General features: G+C 38.0%; 1 protein-coding gene, 1 long non-coding RNA gene and 3 pseudogenes across 2 annotated transcripts; 1 reads left to right on the plus strand and 4 right to left on the minus strand.

The window, feature by feature from the left end:
- The first annotated feature begins 1,660 nt into the window (after positions 1-1,660).
- LOC112173922 lies at positions 1,661-3,529 on the plus strand (annotated as a pseudogene).
- A 2,039-nt stretch (positions 3,530-5,568) lies between these two features.
- Positions 5,569-6,990, minus strand: LOC112170812 (annotated as a pseudogene).
- A 4,813-nt stretch (positions 6,991-11,803) lies between these two features.
- On the minus strand, positions 11,804-13,405 carry LOC112173912 (annotated as a pseudogene).
- Positions 13,406-14,975: 1,570 nt separating this feature from the next.
- LOC112173916 (UDP-glucose flavonoid 3-O-glucosyltransferase 7) lies at positions 14,976-16,684 on the minus strand. The gene has a single exon (XM_024311605.2). The coding sequence runs from the start codon at positions 16,559-16,561 to the stop codon at positions 15,110-15,112; it is 1,452 nt and encodes a 483-aa protein (XP_024167373.1). The 5' UTR covers positions 16,562-16,684; the 3' UTR covers positions 14,976-15,109.
- Positions 16,685-17,336: 652 nt separating this feature from the next.
- Positions 17,337-21,068, minus strand: LOC112173923. Its single transcript, XR_002925773.2, has 3 exons — positions 20,625-21,068; positions 19,959-20,009; positions 17,337-19,864 (listed from the first exon to the last, which is right to left on the minus strand). It is a non-coding gene; the product is annotated as an uncharacterized LOC112173923 (long non-coding RNA).
- Between the last annotated feature and the right edge of the window lie 3,976 nt (positions 21,069-25,044).

A 25,044-nucleotide genomic window follows, 5' to 3' on the forward strand; every position in this document is an offset into this window, starting at 1 on the left:
AGGAGCAAACGCAGTGGTGATGGAGAAGAAGGTTAGAAGTGACTTCAATAATGCAAAGATTAGTTATTGTAAAGGTATACTTGGGTGGCAAGGCATTGTTGTTGTTGGCTACGAAATAAACGAGTTTAGTATGCAGTGAAATATTAGAAAAGACCAAGATTGATGAGTGATTGACAAGCATAAACGCGTATTAAGGAAAGGCAAATTGGCATGATGGCATCTTCTCTTCAATTTCATATAGGCTCACGAGTCAGGTCATTTGCTCACAATAACAGATATTTTAGTATTTTGCTAAGGAATGATTTTGAGTTATTTTTGACAGGTTCAATTGTCCCAAAATTGTTTATTTTTGGATTCGTTGAAGACCGGATAATTCTATGTAAGAAAAGTGATAAAGAATGATATAATTCATAAGTGATAGTTTACCACTAATTGCATTGAGCCGTTTTAAATAAAATCTAACACCTAATAAGTGATTAACTTTAGACAATATCGGTGAGGTATTAATCATGTAATGATTCTTTTCACATGCAACATCCAATTTTCACCTCAATAGGTATTAATTTTTGTTTGTTGTGGCTTTTTGAATGTTCAAATTTAATACAACACATTCAAACCATTTGTGATATTTTTACTATTGATTAACCGATCTAGTTATTTTATACTATCTTTGTGCTATATGTAAATCATAAAACTCATCTTTGTTGTTTTTATCTTAATCAAAGACATGTACGTTGCCTCACTGTGAAACTTGCCTAGTGATCTACCTAACAAGGTCATGGCCAATCTGCCCAATCCTTTGTCCCAAATAATTCACTTCTTGCAAATCAAGATGCTAAAATCTCACATTACTAAAACTTAAAAAATACATTAGTTCTTATAAACTCTACGCCAAATTTTGTAATCGAGAAATCTTTGTGTGAGTTTGTAATTGAGTAAGAATAACAGCCAGAATATGATGTTCATAAAGCTAAGTTCTGTTGGGGTGATTTGGAAAATGAAGAACCTTTTGGTAATCATACATATGCTCAGGTTGAGTTAAGTCCTCTGTGTTCCTGGTTTGATGAGGGTGAAGCAACTGTGGAAGATGAGAATCTTCTTAAGTCTCTCCCAAAATCTCACAATAAAAAATTGAAGTCCAAAAGAGATTCACGAGACCCTTACCCTACCCGCAATCGGACGCCTGTTGTGCGTCTTGATCTTTGATTCAACCGGCTTTGCTTAATCATGCTTATGTTTTGGTTGTCTTTCCGTTTTGTTATTTCTTCTAAAGGGTATTGGCTTCATGTCCCCCCCTTTGGTACTATTTTTTTTATTTAATAAATTATTTTAATTGCCAAAAAAAAAGAAAGTAAGAATAACAGCCACAATGTAATGCATCAACTATAAGTTAAAAAAAACATACAGCGTTATTTGATAAAATCATTTCTAATCTCTCATTTTGTTAAAAGTTCCAGTTAAGAAGAGGGGGAAGAAAATTTGGAATATTGTCATAAAAAAGAAAAAAGAAAAAAAAGAAATACAGGTGTAAGTAAATTGCAAAAATGGCCTTAAAAATATAAATACCAATTGTAAGTAGTTCCAGTTGCAAATAATAAAAAGAAATGGGGTCAGTAGTAAAATACGCGACGCGTTCCTAGTCCCAATATGACAAGGATTTACTCTGGCCTCGCCTATATAACTACCTCTTTCCTTTTCTCCTCACTCCTCTGCAATCCTAATTTCTCATTTCCCCAGAAAACCCCTAATTTTTCCCCGCGGCGGAACCCTAACCCATCGTCCTTGGTTCGCTCTACTCTTTCAATTCGCCGTATTCTCATCTTCGGAATACAATTGACGACGATCTCAAGCCGCGCTGAACCGAACGAAGAAGATCAGAGACTACGACGACGGCGGCGGCACAAGGCTTCTTCTTTCCTTGTTTTCTTTCACATTCACTGTGTATGTATTTGATTCAATTTTCTCTGCTCTCTTGTGAAATAGTGAACCCCTGATTTCCATTTGCCATAAATAAATTCAATTTTTCTTGAATATCATGATGAGTGTGGCTACTGTGTCTCCGATTTTACATAATATTGATAACCTTGTTGGGTATCTTAAGAGGGGACGAGGGTTAGATTCTGATTACAGTGACCTAGGGTTGATAGATCAGAGGGCAAAGAGGCTTAAGGTAGAGACTGATGTGGGTATTTCAGAAGAGGCTGGATTTGCTTTTGATGAAAAACCCAGGTTTTCTAAAGTGAGATATGGGTATATACCCAAAGGGTTAGCGCTTGGGGATGATGAGATTGATCGATTACGCAACGAAAACACTAGGAATCTATTGTTGAACCATAAGAAACTTCATCTGGTTCTTGATCTAGACCACACCCTGCTGAATACCACTTTCCTTGATGAGATGTCACCCGAAGAAGAATATCTGAAGACCCAAACCCAGTCTGATCATTCTCTGCAGTATGTTCACGTTGTTGACACTCCCAGTAGGCAATTGATGACCAAGTTGAGGCCTTATATTAGGACGTTTTTAGTGCAAGCCAGTCAAATGTTTGAGCTGTCCATATACACAATGGGTAATCGAGATTATGCGCTAGAAATGGCCAAGCTGCTTGATCCAGGAAATCTTATCTTTGGTGGTAGAGTCATGTCGCGTGATGATAGCCCAGAAACAAATAGAAAGAGTCTAGATGTCCTGCTTGCCCGAGATTCTGCTGTTGTGATCCTTGATGATAGGAAAAATGTATGGACAAATGACAACAGGGACAATGTAATAGTGATGCCTAGGTATCATTTCTTTAGATCTAGTTATCAAAAGTCTGGCCTCAGTAAGGGTAAGCCTTATTCTGAGTTGAAGACTGATGAATGTGATCGTTATGGAGGAGCTTATCTTGCAAATGTACTTCAACTTCTTGGATATATTCACACCATATTCTTTAATGAAGTTGAGATACAGGGGTGGGATCTTATGTACAGAGATGTGAGGCTTGTCTTGAAAATCCTGAAGAAGGAAGTCTTGAAAGGCTGTAAAATTGTTTTCAGCCATGTATTCCCCTCAAATGTCGAAGCTAATACTCATCCTTTGTGGAAGATGGCGGAGCAGCTGGGCGCTACTTGTTCAACACAAGTCGATCCATCAGTCACGCATGTAGTTGCAGCAAATGCTCAACACAGAAATCGTGTTGGGCAGTTAAAGAAGGAAAGTTTTTGGTGAATCCCCAATGGATTCATTCTGCAAATTTTATGTGGCAAAAGCAACCTGAAGATAATTTTCCCTGTCATTAGTTCATTACTAACACTGAGCAACTCTTAATTGGACTGTTGCAACTAAACTCTCCAGTTTGCTACACCCTACAAGCAAAAGCCGGTTCCTACAAATGAACATAAAATAGAGAATGAATTGCAAGACCAACACTTGTGGAAGTCTGAGAGAATTTTTGAGTGAAAAAAATTGTAAAATTTCAATCTTATAAAAATCCTTCTCTAGGTTGTAAATTTTGTCTGCTTTGTTCTTGCCTCAACTTTATATTCTCGCCTTAAGAACTTGGTGTACCTATTCATTTCTTTCCAATTTAAAAATCATTTACAAGAACCATGAAAATTGACGTGATAGAAATTATCAAATGACCAGAAATTTTTATTTACTATCTTGAGCCAATTAAAAATTCAATGAAAGGAAATATATGAAAAAAAAAGGAGAAAGAAAAACAAACAACAACAATAAGGGCAATGTCCCATCGCAATAAAATTTGTCGGGACAGGTGCATGCTCCACTATTTTTTTTTTTTTTGTATTTTTGTATTTTTTTTTTTTGAGATCTTTTGTTAAGTTTATCAAATGAATTCCATTTCCTACGCGAATCAATTAGTATGTTGAAAATTGAGTGGGAGCAGGTTATGGCATATTTGTGTGATGTAAAAAAAGATTCAACTGCTGTGTATAGCATAATCAAAAAAGGAAACTCAGACATTATTGAGAATTTGAACAAACAAATCACGTCAATTTTATTTACTTACTTAAGTGAATAAAGATAGAAAATGAACAAAAAATATATGGAAAAAAATAATAATGGAGGAATGACCTATTGTTAGATATCAAAGTAAATTTCATTTCCGTATATTGGTAAATTCTTTGGATTCTAAATGAGTAGGAGCCAGTTATGACATGATTTGTATTATGCAACTAAAAGTTCTTTATCATATCACATATGAATCATTAAAAGTTATAACTAGCTTGAACTTTATCAAGAATATGAACACCTAAACACCAATGGTGTCAATTTTATAGACCAAGCAATTGTAAGTTTGTTTACCTTTTTAGTGGAAAAAAAAAAAAACCATAGGGATATGTCAGAGGTGGTGCAATGCTCCATTCAATTTCAGTTTCTTGATTTCTTGTACTGAGAAGAGGTTCAGAAACAGCACACACTAGCACTGAGAAGTCTAGCTTGAACAAATGTTAGCAATACATAAAGGCAGGGAAATTTGTTCCATGGAAAACAAATCTTTAAATTCCAAATTTTGTAGCAACATAAGTATAGGTCTTGCCACTTAACACATGTGATTGATACGTATTTGAAAGAACATGAATTATTGATTTCCGGTTTTGGATCTTCTCAACTCGTAGTGACTGATGGAGAGGTTGTTAATTTTGTTGTTTATTTATATGCTCTGGCAATTTGTGTAACACCACCTGGTGCATTGAGTAAAATATGTCATTTCCATGCTAATTTCTCATGCAACGAAGTTTGTTTCATATCTTGCACGATTTCTTGATTTGTCTAGTGCCGTCTCGGCTCACTTCTTGTTGAAGGAAAGGCTACAACAATCAGGAGCATGCACTTTGGTTGTACATTTTGAACCTCGCTATGGGCTAACAAACATACTAGTCTACTTGGAATATGTCATTATGGAAAATATACTTCTCTTGTTTCCCAACTACATCTAGTGATCTAGGGACTCTGTTTCTTTATGTATAATCTATTTACATGATTAGCTGTGTGTAGCTATGTTCTGCTACTTAAGGTTGTAGGCATAAAAGCCATTGGAATTCCAATAAAGCTTACTCTTATACTGTAAGAAGGATATGTGAGATTGACTGGCTTGACTCAAAGAACTAGTTGATAGAGTTGGTTGTTGGCCTGCTGTTTTCGATAGGATATAATAGTTTAACCAGTCAATTTTTAACATCATTCAAAATTTATGTTTGCTAAGGTTCTTTACTTCAATAAATTTTTTGAACAAAAGCTTTCGGAAATGATACTAATTCTTACTTCAATTGGCATCATTTCTCCCCATTATTATTGTTGTCGTTTGGTTGAAGATTATCACCGTTACATTTATGCTGCCTATACCTCAATGTTGGATTATGATTGCATTGCCTTGTTATTTTATGACTTATAAGACGTTAAATCATAGTCTTTACTCTTTTGCATTGATTTGAACTATACAATTCATGTAGGATGCCAACAATTTAAATTTCTGGTTGATACAACTTTTGCTTCTCAAAGACCAAAATGTTGGCATTTTGGCTAGAATCAGGTCCCAAGGAACCTCAACTCTTCAATAAGAGCAGTTAAATCGAAAACGATGAACTGCCTTCTTCAACAGCCTTGCTTCCTATCTCTCCAAGCTCTTTAACTCTGCTTCTCATTTCCTTTGCTTCATCACCCACCATGATTTCAATCACAGCATTCTCTATGGCCTCCATCTTCACGTTGGCTTCGCTCTTCAACTATCGTCCTCAAATGTATCCCATTTTTCAGCCCCAACAGCAACCCCAATCTCAAGCAACTGAATCACCAACTTCTCATTGTAAAACTGCTCTGCAGACACAGGCCAGGTGATCATTGGCACCCCAGCGGCCACTCCTTCAAGGATAGAGTTCCACCCACAATGAGTCATAAAGGCCCCAACTGCTTCATGTTCAAGAATTAGTAGTTGGGGAGCCCAGCCTCTTATTATCAGTCCCTTATCTTCTAACCTCTGCTCAAATTCTTCATTAGGCAACCACTCTCCTTTAGCATTCTTTTCTTTCCTGACAACCCAAATGAATTGCTGATGAGAAGACTCAAGAGCCAAGGCAATTTCTACAAGCTGAGCATCACTGAAATTGGTAAGGCTTCCAAAACATATATAAACAACCGAATTGAGTTCCTTAGTATTAAGCCAATCAAAGCATTCATGAACTCCATCAGCAGAGCCTTCCTCTCCCCTCGCTGATTTATCTTCTTCTGCCTTGTTGCATAAAGAAACCTAGCCGATATGCCATGACTTCCTCCCAAACACCTTCCTATAGTGATCTGCATATTCTGGTTCAAGTTTGTAGAAGCTGTTAACAAGAATCCCAAAGCTCCTTTCGTCAACCTCCATAGATGCTTTGACCAGCTTGAAGAGTTCTGTTTTGGAATCCACATTAAGAAAAGCCGGTACTTGGTTTCTTGTGCTCTTGATCTCATGTGGGAGATTAGGAATAACAAAAGATTCTGAATTAGATGAAACATTCATGTGAGGTTGTACAACATCACACTTAATGAAGCACACAATGGGAAAAAACCAGCTCCATGAAAGACGAGCCTCGGAATCCCAAACTTGGCAGCAACATCTGTAGCCCAATGAAATACAGCATCTGCAACAAGGCAATGAGGACGATGTTGGTCTAGAATTTGATCAACCTTTGGTTCAAGCATAGTGGTAGCTTCCACGAGTTTTCCCTTCATTTCTCGGGTTGTTGCTGAGTTCGAAGTTTCAATACCTTATGGCAACCCTACTTAGCCGATGGGAATTTGATGACAAGAAATTCAATTCCAGAACCCAAACTTTTGCTTGTTCGGTGTTGTTTGGAGAGAAGTGCAGCACTGACAGGGGTGGTTATTATGGAGGATTTTACACCACGTGACGCAAATATTTTGGCAATGTCTAAGAGGGGTAAACTGTGGCCTGGACCCATAAATGGAAGAAAGAAAATGTGAAGCCGCGTATGAGCTTTCGTTTCCATGGGATTGCAAAAGAGGAGTTGTAATGCACACAGCAAACACAATGATAATGATGATGATGAACAACTAGAAATGGAAATGAGAGATCGATCTAAGAGGGATTGAGTATGTGGGTATAAATAATGTAAAGTAGTGATTTCCCTAGCAAAGAAAATAGCAAGATAGAGACTTGGGTGGCAAGACTTTGTTGTTGGGTTCGAACTGAAACAAGATTGCGCTCAATAAATTATTGAAAACGTGAAGATTATTCAGTAATTTATATAGCATAAACGTGAAGATCAAACGGCAGGTTTTGTCTTCGATTAGATAGCTTGCAAATGTCTGCATTACAAAGATATACCAAATTACATATTGCATGCTTCACATGGAATATGCAATTTGGTATTTAGCATAACTCTCTACAACTTGGTCGCATCTTTATGTCATTTAATTTACTAAATTACCCGTAATACTAAAGACGAACCATACATGTCATGATATTTATACTAATCAAACTAGACATCTATTTATAGTTAACAAAACATGCATATCCGAAAGTCTTCTGATCCAAGGGTTGAGTGGCAGCTCATGCACCAAGCTCCTTGAACTTATTTGATCCTCCTCCTTGATTGATTCGGTCATGGAACTCTAATATTTTTATGTGTTGAAAGTGAAATATTTCAAATAATAAAATCTTTACGAATATAAATTACATCTCGTTCTATGTTCTTATCTAGCTCTCAATTATATATATTGCCTAATTATTTTTGAATCTCCTGTTTATAATGGCAACAACTTTTTAATCGGGTGAGCTTATGCGCGTGAAGCGAATAGTTTTGCTATATCTATGAGGGGTAATGTGTGGCCTTGGCCCATAAATGGATCGAAGGATAAAAAATGTGAAGCTGCTGATGAGTTTTGCTTTCCATGGATTAGTTTGGAAGAGAGTATACAGCTCTTATGCACAGAGCTTTGAAAATATGAGATTATAACATGGAAAGACTGGATATTAATAGTGTAATCTTCAGCAATTGCCGTAGCGAAGAAAAATTGCAAGATAAAGACTTGGACTTTATTGTCGGGTATGAAACTTTAGACTTCTTTTTTTCAAACAAACTTAGACATGTTTGTCTTTCATAAATTTAGTGGAAAAGTTGGCCATTATTTAAGTGATTGATTTAGCACAAACGCATCTTGTTTTTTCATAATTGGCAGGTGCATGTTCCAAATAGAATATAAAATTTAGATTTCAGTGACCATGCAATCATAGCCGAAAGAACACAAGTGGAAGTTTGAATTTGTTATATGTTATTTAACTTAAAAGATTTACCAATAACATGCAAAAGAGTACAGACAAACCACAAGGTTGCATACAGAATTAAAATAGAGACATAAGTGACTGCAACCCCTATCCGAAAGTCCTGAACTCATCCAACAGTTCCAACTGTCCAGGGGTTGACTGGCCAGCTCATGCTCCAATAAATCGAGAAGGATCAATTATTTGGACAGAGACCTCTTACGTGCGTGCTTCAATAGTCGGAGGGAGACTTCCGTAGGGCACCCGCACCACATGACGCCCCAGCGTCACGTGGTGCGGGTCAATTAGTGTCCAAATAAGGAGGTATTTTAGATATTTTACATTAAAAATCAGAGATAGTTTCAGAAAAAAAAAATTTCAAAGGTTTTTGATTGGAGGGCCGTGCGGCCCCAACACGTGGCAGCCCCAAGGAAGATTTTTTTCCAATAGTCTTTGAATCTCTTCATTCTAATTGGTCGATCAACTTCGTTTTCCAATGAATGTTTTTGGTGTAGAGATCTGAAAAATATCTTGGTAGGGACGTAAAGGTAGGAAAAAATTCTTCCAAAAGCAGTTATCCTCTTTATCCTATAAATAACGACCCGTTCCCAATTAACTTCACGACATAAGCAGCTACTAATAGCAAACATGACATGCTCATTTCGACTATGAAATCACAGGGGGCAGGAACCCAGAATATGCAAAACATTAAGGTGAGTATTCGAGATCCCTAATATAGCTACTCGCGAAATGCTCAAAACTAATGAAGGTGGGAGCCGAACTTTCCCACACCATTGCCTTTGTTAATCTAAAAGCTAAACTAAATTCTTTAAAGAAGGATTATAATTAACTTTAGCACGACCCTCTAAGCTAGAATTAACACTCACAATCCAACTTTTACAGAATGCAACTTTAGATTAATCCAACTTGTACGAAAAAGAATTTTAGAAAATTTGAATCTTAAAACAGAAAGTTTGCATATCTATCGATTGGTTTTTGTAGTGGAAACTGGACTTATGTTTGTTTTACAAAATGACAATTGCAATGTCAGACTGTCTATTTCGCTTATATATGTTATTATTAAGAGAATAGACTGAAATTTTTTACTTTTATACTCTCAAAATATTAAATAACTTTATATATCTATCTAATTGTCAGGAATAAAAAAGTTAAAATTTAAATAAATAAATTTAAAAAATATATATTATTTTTCAGAAATTAACTACCTACTTCTAAACATGTAACTACGCATTTCTCCACACTGATAGGGTGTGAGCAGTTTCTAGTGAAATTAAGGGCAAATCTTTACTTTAAAAAGTTGGTTGATAGATTTGACAAAGGATAACAACAACTAATGCGTAACATATGTTGCTTGCTATATTCCATGGAGTATAATAGATTAATTAATTTATTAGTCATGAGAATTTGAAACATATAATAGTGTCTTTTTTTTCTTTTTGGTCAAATAACACTTTCATTAGATGAAACACATATTACAAAGATAATACAGAGAAAATAAGAGGCCTAGGCCCAAAGACCCGATAGACAAACCCAAACCCAAACTGAAACCAAAACCCAAAAGCTCAAAATATCAAAAAAATCTAGACCTAACACCAGACCCTTCACTGCAACACAGAGGCTTGCCACCATCGTAGTACTGGGACCAAAAGAATCCCGACAGAAGCTTGATTTCCAGAGGCCAAGTACTCGCAACTATCATTCTCCACACCGAAATTGCATGCACAGGAAGAACAACAAGAAAAAAACAAAGAACTTAGTAAAGGTAGTCATGGAGGTTGAGACCACCATGCATCAATACACCACTGGTCCGGCGATGTCAACAATCTCCGGTGGTTTGCCGGTACTGTTACAATCCTCAAGTGTGAAGTTAAGTGAACAGGTCTCTATCGAGACTCCAAGGGTTGAGTGAAGATGAGGTTGTGGAAAAAGAGAAAATTCGGATGAAGATGAGAGGGTGAGGTGTTTGAGATGGAGGAGAATGGGAGGTTTGATAGTAGATCTCGAAATTTGATGAAAAATTGGGCTAGAACAAGGAGAGATAGAAAGAAAAAAAGACATAAAAAGATCTAAAACTGAGACCAAGTTCAAGAAAACTCACCACAAAAGGGTGGAGACGCACCACAGAGTGTGGAGAAACCAGAGTCTTGCCGACTCTCAAAATGGCAGAGAGGAGGAACTCAATTCCTTCCTAACTAAATATCTTTTGAAAAACAAGTATAGTGTTTGTTTGGCTCCAAAACCAGCTGGTGTGCAAACAGTCTCTTTGAGCGAGTGGTTGCGCAGGCGTGCCAGCACCGCGGGTGCAGTCGTTGGGTAGTCCGTGACCTGACTTCTTTTCAAGCGCTGTGGACGAGGAGAGCACCAACCTCGTCACAGGGTTCTTTTCTTGCCTTTCGGAAAAGGACTTCTTGCCTTACGCGGTAAGGGCTTTGGTTGTGGTCTCTTTGCGTTCACTGAATCGATACTCAACTTGAAAGCCGAGCAGAGCAATCACTGGGAAGTTTGAGAGGAACACGGGTTCGCTAAAGCGTGACTTTAGCTTCGCTGGGTGCGAGGGCGTTACCCTTGCTTCGCTGGAAGTAACAGTGGCGGTTGTGCTCGCAGTCGGCTCCTGGGGAGACTGGGACTGGAAGTACGGTCGCCGGGTTGAACTGGTGAGGCTGACAGTCGGCTCGCGAGGAGACTAGGACTGGCGGACGGTCACCGGGTTTCAACGAGGTTGGGGGTTTGCTCCGGGGAGGCTTTGTAATCGCTGGGATTGATTGATTCGAGAGAGGTCTTTCCTGTATCGTTTTTAGCCTCTATATATAGGCTACTGCAGATTCACTTTCCAAATAGGAATGGAATACTATATTTTAAGCCACAGTTATTGGCCTTGAATCAAATCAAAACTCTTAATAGTTTTGATATTATCGTAGGCGATAATTAATAATTATCCTCCTCCGTCGCTGCTAGAATGTAGGCAAGGATACGCACAGCGATAATTAATAATTATCCTCCTGCATCCAGCCAACTGTACCGGCCACTAGAATGTAGTAAGTATCGCCAGAGAAACATTTGCCTCTTAGAATCCTAGATGTGATCGCTGGATGCGAGCAGTAGGATACGCACGTATTAATTGCAAATATATCCTCACGCCTTCTGAGCGCTCAAATCTTCATGCAATTAATGATGATATCTCCTTATGAGACACGGGATAAGCAGCATCACGACCCAAGTCCATGTAATCCCATTTTGGGCCGCAAGTATCGGCCCACTGGCTCAGACCCACTAAAGGATTTCGCCAAACTTACTTTTGGGCTCAAACAGTGTTTATAAGAATGAATACATAAAAGCTTTGGTATATAGGTTGGAATATAGGTCTGATTCTTAATTCAGTTGGCATTATGCTGCTGAAACTAACTTCTTGCATGTTGTCTTTCAGTGGAAATAAAATTGGCACTACCTTGCATGGATGATATTCACCGCATGTTGTCTTTCAGTGGAAATAAAATTGGCACTACCTTGCATGGATGATATTCATGAGGAAAAACCTCTTCTCTTCGATGGGTTCGATCGAAAAATGTAGGTGTGCTAACAATTTAGATTTGTAATAGATGGAGGTTTTTCATAGAGCAGAAAATGTTGCCATTTGTGCTTCTTCAAGACCCAAGGGACCTCAACTCTTCAATTAGAGCAGTTAAATCAGAAAACGATGAACCACCTTCCTCAACTGCCCTCCTTGCCGTCTCTCCAAGCGCAAAAGCTTTTCGTCTCATTCCATCAGCTTCATAACCCTCCATGATTTCAGTTATAGCCATCTTTATAGCCTCCCTCTTCACACTGGCCCTGGCTTCACTTTTTACACCACCATCCTCTGACTTTTGAGAACCCACAGCAACCGCAATCCCAAGTATTTGAGTTACCAACTTCTCATTGTAAAACTGATCTGCAAACACCGGCCAGGTGATCATTAGCACCCCGGCAGTCACTCCTTCAAGGATTGAGTTCCACCCACAATGAGTAAGAAACGCCCCAACTGCTTCATGTTGAAGAATCAGTAGTTGGGGAGCCCAGCCTCTTACAATAAGTCCCCTTCCCTCCATTCTCTGCTCACATCCTTCAGGCAACCACTCTTCTTTATCATTATTTTCCTTCTTGACAACCCAAATGAATTGCTGTTGTGAAGCCTCAAGACCCAAGGCAATTTCTAAGAGCTGACAGTCACTGAAACTGAGCCTTCTCTTCCCCTAGCTGATAAACAACCGAACGGGGTTTCTTGGAATTGAGCCATTGCAAGCATTCCTGTACATCATCAACTGAGCCTTCTCTTCCCCTAGCTGATATATCTTTTTTTGCCTTGTTGCATAATGAAACTGGGCCGATATGCCATGACTTCCTCCCAAACGCTTTTCTATAGTGATCCGCATAATCTGGTTCAAGTTCATAGAAGCTATTAATGACAATCCCATAGCTCCTTTTTTCAGTCTCATTACATTCTCTGAGCAACTTCATGAGCTCTGTCTCACCATTTTGTTTAACAAAATATGGTAGTTTGTTTCTCGTCATCTTGATCTCATGTGGGAGATTAGGAAGAACAAAAGATTCTGAATCAGATACAACCTTCATGTGAGGTTGGTACCGCGTCACACTCATTGCAGCACACAAGGAGAAAAAACCAGGTCCTTGAAAGATGAGCCTTGGAATCCCAAACTTTGCAGCAACATCCGTAGCCCAATGAAACAAAGAGCTTGCAACAAGACACTGAGGATGATATTGGTCTAAAAGCTGCTCTACCTGTTGTTCAAGCAGTGTTAGAGCTTTGAAGAACTTTTCTGCCATCTCTGCGGTTTTACTACCCCAGTTAGTACTTTCAATCCCTTCAGGCAACCCAACTTCAGTAGATGGGAATTTGATGAGAAGAAGTTCAATTTCTAAACCCGAACTTCTACTTGTTTGGATTGCTTTGGTGAAGAGTGGTGCATTGGCTGGGGTGGTTATTATGGTTGATTTTTCACCACGTGAAGCAAATAGTTTTGCTATGTCTATGAGGGGTACAGTGTGGCCTTGGCCCATAAATGGAAGGAAGAAAATGTGAAGCTGCTGATGAGTATGGGTTTCCATGGATAAAATTGAAAGAGAGTATATTGCTATTATGCTCACAGCTTTGAAAATATGAGATTAAAAGATGGGAAGATTGGGTATTAATAGTGTAAGGTGCAGCAACTGCTGTAGCTAAGAAAGTTCTTAAGATAAAGACTTGGGCGGCAAGACTTTGTTGTTGTATACGAACTTAGACAATTTTGGTTTGAATCAATATTTTAGTGGGAAAGATGAATATTAATGACTGATTGATAAGCATAAACGCATTTTGTTGTATCATAATTGACACCTGCCTGTTCCAAATAGGGTATGTAATTTAGGATTCACCCTTACCATGGAATCACATATAGCCGAAAGAACACATGCAACGTACTAGAAGTTTAACTTTGTTAAATGGTTTAGTCTTTAACGGACTTCATTTAACTTAATACATTACCAATAACATGCTAAAGAGTACAGACAAACCACAAGGTGTGATAGAGAATTAAAAACAAAAAATTGTGATTAAAACCCCTATCCGAAAGTCTTGAACTCATCCAACTGTCCAGGGGTTGACTAGCTCATAGCCTCATACTCCGATCAATCAAGAAGGTGGATCAAATATTTGAATAGAGAGCTTCAAGTAAAGGATCCAGCCATAATTCAAAATCTAATTAACACCTAGCTAGGTTTACCTACTTACGTGCTTCAATTGTCTTCATTCTAATTGGTCGATTAACTTCGTCTTCCAATGAATGTTTTTGGTGTAGATGTCTGAAAAATATCTTCTTTAAGAATAATAGAAGAATACAGAGGTAGGGACGCAAAGGCAGGACAAAGTTCTTCCCAAAGCATTTTTTGGTTTCCTTTTCCTCTATTTTTTTTTAGCAAAAAAGTTTACGAATTATTGTCCATTCCCAAGGTCACGACAGAAAGCAGCTACTAATAGCAAAAATGACATGCTCATTTCGATTATGAAATCACAGGGGGCAGGAACCCAGAATATGGGTAAAGTAAAGAACTCGAGATCCCTAATTAATCCAGCTACTTACCTACTGCTCAAGATGAAGGTGGAAGCCAAACTTTGGTTAATCTAAAACGCAAAGTAAATCCTTAAGAAATTAAGGACTAGAATTAACTGGAAACTTAGCACAACCTGGAGCCAGAAGTAACTAGAATCTCAAGCAAAAAGTGATGGCTAGCTCTTCCATTGTTTGGACCTTGTGAGATTGGCCGGCCGGGTTTGCTCTCCATATCGCATATGAAATTGAATGGTAATTAAGTCTTGACTCAAAAAAGTTACTTGATAGACTGGTATAAAGAATAATAATATATAGGAACATATGTACGTTGCTTGCTATATTTCATGTAGTACAAATACAATAGATTAATCAGTCATCAGTCAGTTTGAAACATGAACTTCAACCAAAACAAGTATAGTGTTTACGAGAATATATATTTAACACAAATTCTTTGGTACATAGGTCCACTTCTTAATTCGATTTGCATTATGATGCTGAAACTTCTTGAATGTGGCCTTTTGCTGGAAGTAAAATTGGCACTACCTTGCATGGATTATATGTAGTACGTGCACATATATAGGATTATTAATTAAGTTATTAGTGATCATAAGGAAAAAATATTCCGTCTTCGATCTCCAATTTATTTGAAAGTTTAAAGATACATGTAGGTGCGCCAACAATTTAGATTTGTAATAGATGGAATTTTTTCATAGAGCAGAAAATGTTGCCATTTGTGCTTCTTCAAGACCCAAGGGACCTCAACTCTTCAATTAGAGCAGTTAAATCGGAAAACGACGAACCACCTTCCTCAACTGCCCTCTTTGCCGTCTCTCCAAGAGCAAAAGCTTTGCTTCTCATTCCGTCAGCTTCATCACCCTCCATTATTTCAGTTACAGCCTTCTTAATAGCCTCACTCTTCACACTGGCTTCGGTCTTCACACTACCATCCTCCGACTTTTGAGCACCAATAGCAACTCCAATCCTAAGTATCTGAGTCACCAACTTCTCATTGTTAAACTGGTCAGCGAACACCGGCCAGGTGATCATTGGCACCCCGGCTGACACTCCTTCAAGGATAGAGTTCCACCCACAATGAGTGAGAAAGGCCCCAACTGCTTCATGTTGAAGAATCAGTAGTTGGGGAGCCCAACCTCTTATAATAAGTCCCTTTCCCTCCATTCTCTGCTCAAACCCTTCAGGCAACCACTCTTCTTCATCATTCTTTTCTTTCTTAACAACCCAAATGAACTGTTTTCCAGAAGCCTCGAGACCTATAGCAATTTCTACGAGCTGAAAATCACTGAAACTGCTAAGGCTTCCAAAGCATATGTAAACAACCGAATTCGGTTTCTTAGAATTAAGCCAGTTCAAGCACTCATGAACTTCATCAACCGAGCCTTCCCTTCCCCTTCCTGATATATCCTTTTCTGCCTTGTTGCATAAAGAAACTGGGCCGATATGCCATGACTTCCTCCTAAATACCTTCCTATAGTGATCTGCATAATCTGGTTCAAGTTCATAGAAGCTATTAATAATAATCCCGAAGCTCCTTTCTTCAGCCTTTCTACATACTTCGAGCATCTTGTTGAGTCCTGTCTCACCATTTTGAGTAAGAAAAGTTGGTAGTTCGTTTCTTGTCGTCTTGATCTCATGCGGGAGATTAGGAATAACAAAAGATTCTGAATCAGATGAAACCTTCATGTGAGGTTGGTACAACGTCATACTCATTGCAGCACACAAGGGGAAGAAACCAGGTCCATGAAAGATGAGCCTCGGAATTCCAAATTTGGCAGCAACATCCGTAGCCCAATGAAATAATGTGCTTGCAACGAGACAGTGGGGACGATGTTGGTCTAAAAGCTGCTCTACCTGTTTTTGAAGGGCAGTTATCGCTTTATAGAACTTTTCCTTCGTCTCTTGGGTTTTTACCAACTTTGTTCTTTCAATTCCTTCAGGCAACCCAACTTCAGTAGATGGGAACTTGATTACGAGAAGTTCGATTTCTAAACCCAAACTTTTGCTGGTTTCGATTGAGTTGGAGAAGAGTGGTGCATTGACAGGGGTGGTTATTATGGTGGATTTAACACCACGTGAAGCAAATAGTTTGGCTATGTCTAGGAGGGGTAAAGTGTGGCCTTGAACCATATATGGAAGGAAGAAAATGTGAAGCTGTTGATGAGTTTTGGTTTCCATGAGGACTTGCGAGAGAATATCAGTAATGCACACTATGATGTTGGCGAAGATCTAGAAATGGAAATGAGAGATTATACCATGTATGGGATTAAAATTGAGTTTTAATATATCGTCTAATTCCTTATTTGATTAAAAAAAAAACCAAAAACGGGTTTTAATAGTCTAAGGTATCCCGTATCCGCTTCTCTGGCTAAAAAGAAAAATAGCATGACAGAGACTTGGGTGGCAAGATCTGTCTTGTTTCATTTGGAAAAGGTGAATCTGCTGCTTGTCGTTGATTGAGAAGTCTCTTGCGAACATATGTGATCAAAACCTATCCGAAAGTCTTCAACTCATGCAAGGGTTGATTGGCAGCTCATCAGGCTGCAAGTTGGCTCCGAACTTCAAATATCTGATCATCTCTGTGATTGATTCGATCATGGAACTCAAACAACGAACTAGGCTTCAAGAATAAAATTCCAAAATTGAAGAACTCGACCCCACATGTACTTAATTATGTGCTTCACTTTTCCTTAAATCACCGCATTGTTTGACCATTTCACCTTCAGAGTATTCATAGAGATTTGTTGGATACATGCATTTAGAAATACTTCATTAAAAACTATACAAAAATCGGTGGAGATCCAAATAGTAAATGGAAAAGATATTTAATATCCAAAATAGTTGCATTCATTCAGCATGTTTCATAATCTAAACCGTTTGTCTTTTAAATTTAAAGATCTTATATGTAAAAAAAAAAAAAAGAATAAAAAAAAATTATCAATTGTAGGTGAGTAACTCATCTAATTATATCAAACAAATGGACGGTTTTGATGAAAGTCAATATTCCAATGACTAATTTTTAAGCCTTTGAGGTTAACCCAAATGGTAAAGGAGAGTAGATAATTTGATTAGAATTGGAGGAGTGAATTGAAACTGTCCACTTCTTTTCAAGAGAATATCCATGCACCATCAAGAACGAAATAATCTGTAATGAAACCCTCCAAATGATCTGCAATGTAATCTTTCAAGAGTAATTATCCTCCTTGCTTTACATTTGCAGTTGTGCTGGGTTTTCTTTAAACGGGTGAACTCAATACTACTATAAGGCTCTTGAACACCTTACAAGTTAAAACACGTACGTATAAACATGAAGTTGTAAAACACAGAATTGTTCAAAAGTTAAAATAAACATATAAATCAAAACAAAAACCACGGACTTATCGTTCCCATCTCGAAAATGATCAAATTTAACTTCAATATTGTAGGTATTGATTTGATTTGCTTTTGTTTTTTTGGGTAAAACCTTTAGCTTTTTAACTGCTTCTCAGCAGCATATATACGTTACCATCTCACACCCTCTCTCGCATGTCTCTGTCTATCTTCTCTCCCTCTTAATTTCTCTGTAAAATTTACGACTTCTGTACCAGGAAGAATTTTTCTTGTTAAATTGGCCAGTGATGCGACGACTTCGTAGAGAAAGAGTCAGAAAATTAAACTGAGAGACGACACAGCCTACTCTCGTTTTGGCTGATAGAGAGTAAAGCAATGAGGGTAATTTTGGTCTTTTACACTAGAAAAAGTGGAGAGGGGTGTCGTCTGGATCTAGGTTTGGGCCTACTTGAGGCACCACTCTTACTCTTAGTTTAGTTTAATTTATTTTTGTTTTCTGTAGCTTGAAACAGAGTTGACTTGTCGTGATTGTGATGCGTCTCTCACGATATTATACCATCGACTATTTGTGATGATGGGTTAATCTGCAACTTATCATGAACATTCACTAGTCGAGAGGTAGAGGTTTGACTCATAACCCAAATGTCATGCCGGTGTTTATGGCATGTTGCCAATTGAGTAGCTATCTTTGTTATCTTATAGTGTACTGGAAATTTGTAGCTAGTTTTTTTTTATTTTTTATTAGACTTAGGATGAATGTCCGGGTCCGCTGATCTGACTTGAGTCAGAAGTAGACCATTATGGCTCCTGCTTTTCATTGTGATCCCGATCGTAACTTTTTTCTTTTACATGAATGTAATTGTCTCCATTTAATCAAAAGAAAGATACTAACAGTTCAATATGTGTTACCCCTAGAACGCAATGGTTGTCCATTTGATTTTTTTTTTTTTTTTTTGATATAGAAAATAAAAACTACAAAACAAAACCCTTAACACAATCCCCTTCCAACCGATTCAAGCGGACTGCTAGGACACAGAAATGGGGAGGCAATTGAGCCAAACAAAACTAATTCCAGCAGTGAGGCCTAAATCAACAATATAGTCAACAACAAAATTTACTTCTTCGTAAATATGCCTCAAGAAGATCGAAGAAAATTAAGAGGACACGATTCTGACATCAACTACAAGAGTTTGAATTCTACCGGAAACATCAATTTTCCTGTTAATACAGTTCATTCGATTGTTAATTAACACTTCTTCTTTTTTCAACCTCTATGGCTTTCTCTCTTTTAGTTTTGTATTCCCCCCTGTATCTTCTTTTCGTTCTGCATAAGCCCTTTCTCTTCTATTCCCCAGAGAAGACATGATGGTTGCTTTTTATCTATTAAACAAATAACCAAATTTCTTGCAATTCACCAAATTAGCAAACCACTATAAATCTCAAATTGTATGACTGCATCGTGAAAGACTATTCATATTTGACAAGAGAAGATAGGAAGAGACTTGATATTTTAGATATACATTTTTGGTTTATTTTAACCAACCAACGGCTGCAGGTTTGTTTTCTTTTTTCATTGAGAATTCCACATCTGGAATTGGAACAATCCATTGTCAGGAAAAGCGGTCAGGTTTAATATTTTGAAAGAAAGAAATTATAGTAAGAAGTTGGTTGTTTTCGCTGTTAGCTTAAAAACTTACGCGGAAAAAAAAAAAAAAAAGTACAACAGAAAAATAAGAGTAAGAAAGGCCCTTTCTGTCCCATTGATGTGTTTATAAGTTGTTTGATCTCTTTAAGGATTTTCAAAATGGAATGCTCTCATGTTGTATGACATACTGCAAGTCTTTGATATGTTCCAACGGTCTAAAATTAGAGAGTAATATATAAGGCAAGTAATCACAGGAGAACAATTAACAGATTAAATCTGGAAATAACAAAGCTTGGCAAGAAAACATACCCGAGCATCAAGCTCTTCCTTAGACGAGCACAACTCTGTCTCTCCTACTTTCTTATTGGCTTTGAAAATTTATATATCAATCAAAAATTAGGAATGGCTGTCAAATAAAGAGTTGAAGGAAAAGGAGACAGCCTGACTGCAAATAAAATCACAGACCTTCAACATAGAAATTGACCTCCACCAGTAATAAGTAAAACCTGCAAGAAGAATGAATCAGAACAAATTGCACATCAAAAAAAGAAAAATATCATAAGATCGAATGCAAAATCAAACAGACCATGTAACATATACCTGATGCCATAGATAGGATTTCAGATTCTCATGGCCTTGACTCTACATCATCTGCAAAGCTTGTAGTACCCAGAGATTCAGATTAAGAAAAGTCTAGTCATCCATTTAGTTTCGCTATTTTTTCTGTTTTGGTCTCAGTTGTGTGATTGTGAATCCTTTTAGGTACAGTAGTATAAATGTGTAATATTTGTTGTTCTTTTGACAGATTTGGCTATCATCAAAGCCCTGCAGGCTTGGATTAAACTCAAGATTAACATTAAAATGTTTGAAGTTAATTTATTTTATGCATTTCTTTATTTTCCAAGGCCTTGGAGTGCGTACTTCAGACTCCATTTTCATTGCATGCATTTAGGGGAAAAGATAACAATACAGGAGTGCGTACTAACAAAGAAATCCAGTTCCAACCTTTCTGTAATCCACAGAAAATCTCCGTGAAGAAATTATCAATATCAAAACCCAATAACCAAATTTGCAAACCACCAAAGACAAAGCCCAGATAGCGTATCCCAAATTAAAGCCCCAAACACCCAAAACAAATGGAACCCAGATGAGATTCCAGGTGCAAGCAAGAAACACTTGTCAGCAATCAATCGGTACTGGGTTAAATAGCGAGCAAGTAAAGATTTCAAATTGAAGAACAAAGACTCGAAGAGAGTGGCTTCTTACAGTGTATAGAAGCCAACATAATAAAACAATAGGCTGATAGTGAACAGTTGGTGCTCCCATAGAACTCGATCGGAAAAGTTATGGATAGTTGTTGCTCGCTGTGCTGTTGTGAAAATGGGACTCGATATACAGTGATTTCGATGAAGAGTGAAGTGTTTGATGAGTTTGGCTTGGTCTGTAGAAGAAATTGATAGTGACAGAGTGAAGCGGTGGATCAGCATATCAATTTTCTTCTTCCCCTGTCGTCTCCCCTCCCTCTTCTTCAGTCCAAACCCACTCCACTCCTTACACACCTCTTCTAGCTAGCTTCATGCCTCCACTGGTTTGGTTTGCAAACAACTATTTTACCTTTTAATAATACTTGTGGGATGGATGAATCTAAACAAGGATCTGGATACTTGGACAGGCCTCTCCCCCATAAGTACGTTCACCACATGTTTTAGTTATTTCTATGGGTATGTAACAGGTATTATGTTTTTTGAGAATGGACTAAATATAATTGAATATAGGGTTAATGCTCATACACCCCAAATTTGGGAAAATACTTCTCATACACCCCAGTGTATTATTTTTGTTCTCTTTTACACAACTTTTTCTCACTTTCTTTCCTACCTACCCGTCTTTTCAAATTCTCTACCATTAGTACCCCTTTGTTGTTTTGGTCTGTTAGAGTCTGCATCTGCATATGTCTCTTTCATAAATCTATATATGTTGTTTTAGAAACGTGGTGGGCCCATCAGAGTTTGTTTCATTTGAATATATGTATGAAGCTGACAGTCATCCTCTAATTCGAAAGGTAAACAGAACAATTTACTATTCATAATTTCAATTGTAGACAGACTTGAGCTTATTGCTATATGCAAACATACTACTAAAGAACTGCAGAAAGAGAGAGAAAAACTGAGAAAATTAAAAACCTATCGGGACAGCCTTGATAGAGAATCTCCCAATTACTGGGATATTATTTATAGACTTCAGACTAGAATCTATAAAATAGAAGAAGAGATAGAAAATCTCCTATATGTTCTGGAAGAGGAACAAAAACCTCTTGATTATTTGAGCATTGGTTAGATCCGCACATCACTGGTATCAGAGCTTGTAAAAGGCTCAAAGGAGAACCCCTCCTTAATGGGGACAATGTCCGAATTGTTACTAGAGAAAATAAATTCTCTACTAAAAGCTTCTGATGAGAAATATCAGAAGATGTTACTAGAAATATCTAGATGTCAGTCGACACTAGAAACAATACCTGCTATAATCCACCAATTAGAGAGATTGGAAAACAAACTGGATTATATCAAAGAACTTCCAAAAACGGAAGAAGAAAGACTGACAAGTGTCAGTAGAAAAATCAAAGAACAGCAAAAAACGCTGGAATCTATACTGAAGGACAAGAAATTGCCTACAGTAAAAAAGAAGACTAATGGGTTCAAACCATTAGAGAAACCAGACTCAAATCGTGTTCCTAACATGATTTTTCTGGAACCATCTACTAGTCATTCTAGTATCCGGTATGAAAACCCGGAAAATACAGAAAAAAGAGAAATGAAGATGTTAAGCATCTTTGGAAAAAAGAAAGGAGTTCAACTCCTAAATTCTGAAGAATTTGAATACAATGAAATCGAGCATGAGGTAAAAAACTCCTCAATTCCAAAGCTAGATTTCAAACAGATCTACCGACGGGGAACATTTGACCTGATGGACAGCCATCATTTCAAAATACTTGAATTCACAACCCCCTCAACAACAGGAGAAACAGATCTCTTGATGATCACCCCTGCTGAAGTTGCCAGAGCACAAGCAAAGCAGTATCAATTTATGCACATTGGAGCAGTCCAAGTCGGCATAAAACTGTTGGCAAGAGAAGGCATCAACTGTTCAGTCCTATGTGTCCTGCAAGACAACAGATTGACAGACTTCCAAGCTAGTCTGTTGGGAACTCTAGAAGCATCACTATGCAACCAAGTAGCATATTTCAACTGCTTCCCCAACTTTTCAACCAGCTTGAAGGATGCAGCCCACTGCCTCAGACTGAGAGTCAAGACAGACGGGATCTCAATGAAAGAAGAAATGCAAGAATTGGCAATAGTATACAGAGTGTACTATAAACTGATGAGCACCACAGTGGAACCAAAGACAAGGATCTCCAACATCCCTGGTCTCACTACTGGATTCCTCACCAGCCAGAAAAACCATTCACAGCAGATTCATAAGGTTGCTTGGAATGAAGTAACTTTTCCTCTTGAATGGAAACTGTCCGGTCCAAAAAAGCTGCCGGAAAGAGCAAAAGCAAAGATCTACGAGAGTAGACGCACTGGAGAAATCAGCCTCAACTTTGAAGATCACAGGAAAAGTGATGTCTGTCCTGAAAACATCAGGATAAACAGCAGTCTTCTAAGAAGAAGCTACAGCACCAGAGAAGCCGGTGTCAGTGGTACAAAACCCACTATTGAAGAACCAATATCAGAAGAAGATCTGGAAGCTGATCTATGCAGACCAGTCCATATGCTCAGAGCTGAGAAGCTCTATGATCTTTACAAAGAAGCTGAGAATTGTGAAAGTCCTGAACGATTAGAAAAACTAATCGAGGAAATGAAAGAATTCAAATGCAGAGAGACAAGAAAAGTTTTTCCTTACCAAGATGTTGAAATGGAAGAAGGAGGAAGCTCCAGAACTTTCATAAAAAAAGAAACAAGGGAAATGAAACTCCCAGTTCAGAAAGCCCCCACGGGTAAAAAAGGAGAAAGAAATTCTCAAAGATTCGTCCCCGAGGACAATCTGCCAAGAGTTCCGATCACGAACTACGGCATCTGGTTGAATCTAGACAAGAGTCTAGACAAAAGAAAAACCATTGACCAATGGGTAGATAGCCTGATGATGGCTTCTGCACTGACCCTTGGCAAATTTGAAGCACCAGATTTGCAGGTGTACTATGAAACTACTCTCACTGGAGTGGCAAAAAAGTACTACCTATCTTTCAAGGAAACTACCAGAGGAAGAGACTGGCTTGAAGAGATAAAAAATTCAAAGTCTCCGTATGATTTTGCAGTACCCCTGTACGATCAATTCTGTGGAGATCTCTCAAATCTGAGTGAGAAAGCCAAAGAAACGGCAAAGTCGAATATCTATGCTCTCAAGATCTGTGACATGAGATATTTCGAAGAATACCTGAATGAATTTCAGGAATATTACTGTACAATTGGTGAACTAGAGAATACTGATCTAGTTAATCTGTTGCACAGAAAGCTCCCTGAACCATGGAGAACAGCTGTGAGAGAAAGCATAGCTGAAAAACCAATTGAAAGATTTTCAGTTGGAGGAATTGCCGACAGAATCCGGCAACTACTGAAGGAGCAATGCAAAGCCAATCTTAGAGCTAAGATGGCCAAGAAGCAACTCAAAGGAGTTGAAAATTTCTGTTACGGAATACTGGATATGCCCACAAACTGGGGATGTCATGAATCCAAATTCCACAGAAAGAAGAAAAAAGAAAAATATTACTCGAAAAAATTCAAAAAGAGTAATCAGAAAAAGAATTGGAGATTCAAGAAAAGCTCCAATAAGCAACAGGATGAAGATCCAAAAAAGAAATTCTTCAAGAAAAAGAAGAATACTCAGCAGCATAAACAACCTAGCAAGAAAGCTTGCAGATGTTGGTTGTGTAAAGCTGAAGGGCACTATGCCAATGAATGCCCGGAAAAGGGTAACAGATCTACTAAAGCTCTCTTTGAAGAATATGAGCAAATAGTAGAGGTAGCAAACATGAAAGGCTACGAAATAGCCTATTCTGATGATGAAGATGACGACAGGTCAGTCTATTCTGCCTGGTCCGAAGAAGAAGAAAGTTCATCAGAAGAGTCTGAGATAGATTCTGAAGTAGAGTACTTCGAATCCAGACAAATGAACGTTTTGAAAGTCAAAAACTGGGAAGAAAGCAAGACAGAATCCTTCATGTCTTCTTATCAGGTCAACCCTGGTTCGTTCGTCTGTGACTACTGTTTATGTCACGAGAAGAATGGTCTCCCTATGTTCTGCGAAGAGTCTAAGAAGACTTATCACAAAGAATGCTTCATAGCTGAAGCAAGAAGAAAAACCAAGAATGGTCTTGTCAGCCAATGGGTTGAGCAAGAATATGAAGAGTATTTTGCTGAGAAAAAAGCGAAAGAAGTTGAAACTCTGTTCCAGGAAACCATGGAACAAACAAAGAATGTTGCAGCAACTGTAGTCCAAGAAACGACTATGGAACAACCATCTTCCTCAGAAATAAAGGAAGAAATCATCGGTGAAGAAACAATCGATGAAGATATTGAACTGGTTGAAATACCAGAAAATGTTCATCTCTTAGAAAGACAAGAGATAGCTGCGGATACTGATACATGGGATCTACTTGGCCAACCTTCCGGCAAGTTTGATTACAAAG

This window comes from Rosa chinensis, chromosome 6, assembly GCF_002994745.2.
Source record: "Rosa chinensis cultivar Old Blush chromosome 6, RchiOBHm-V2, whole genome shotgun sequence".
In the NCBI taxonomy this organism is placed as follows: Eukaryota; Viridiplantae; Streptophyta; class Magnoliopsida; order Rosales; family Rosaceae; genus Rosa; species Rosa chinensis.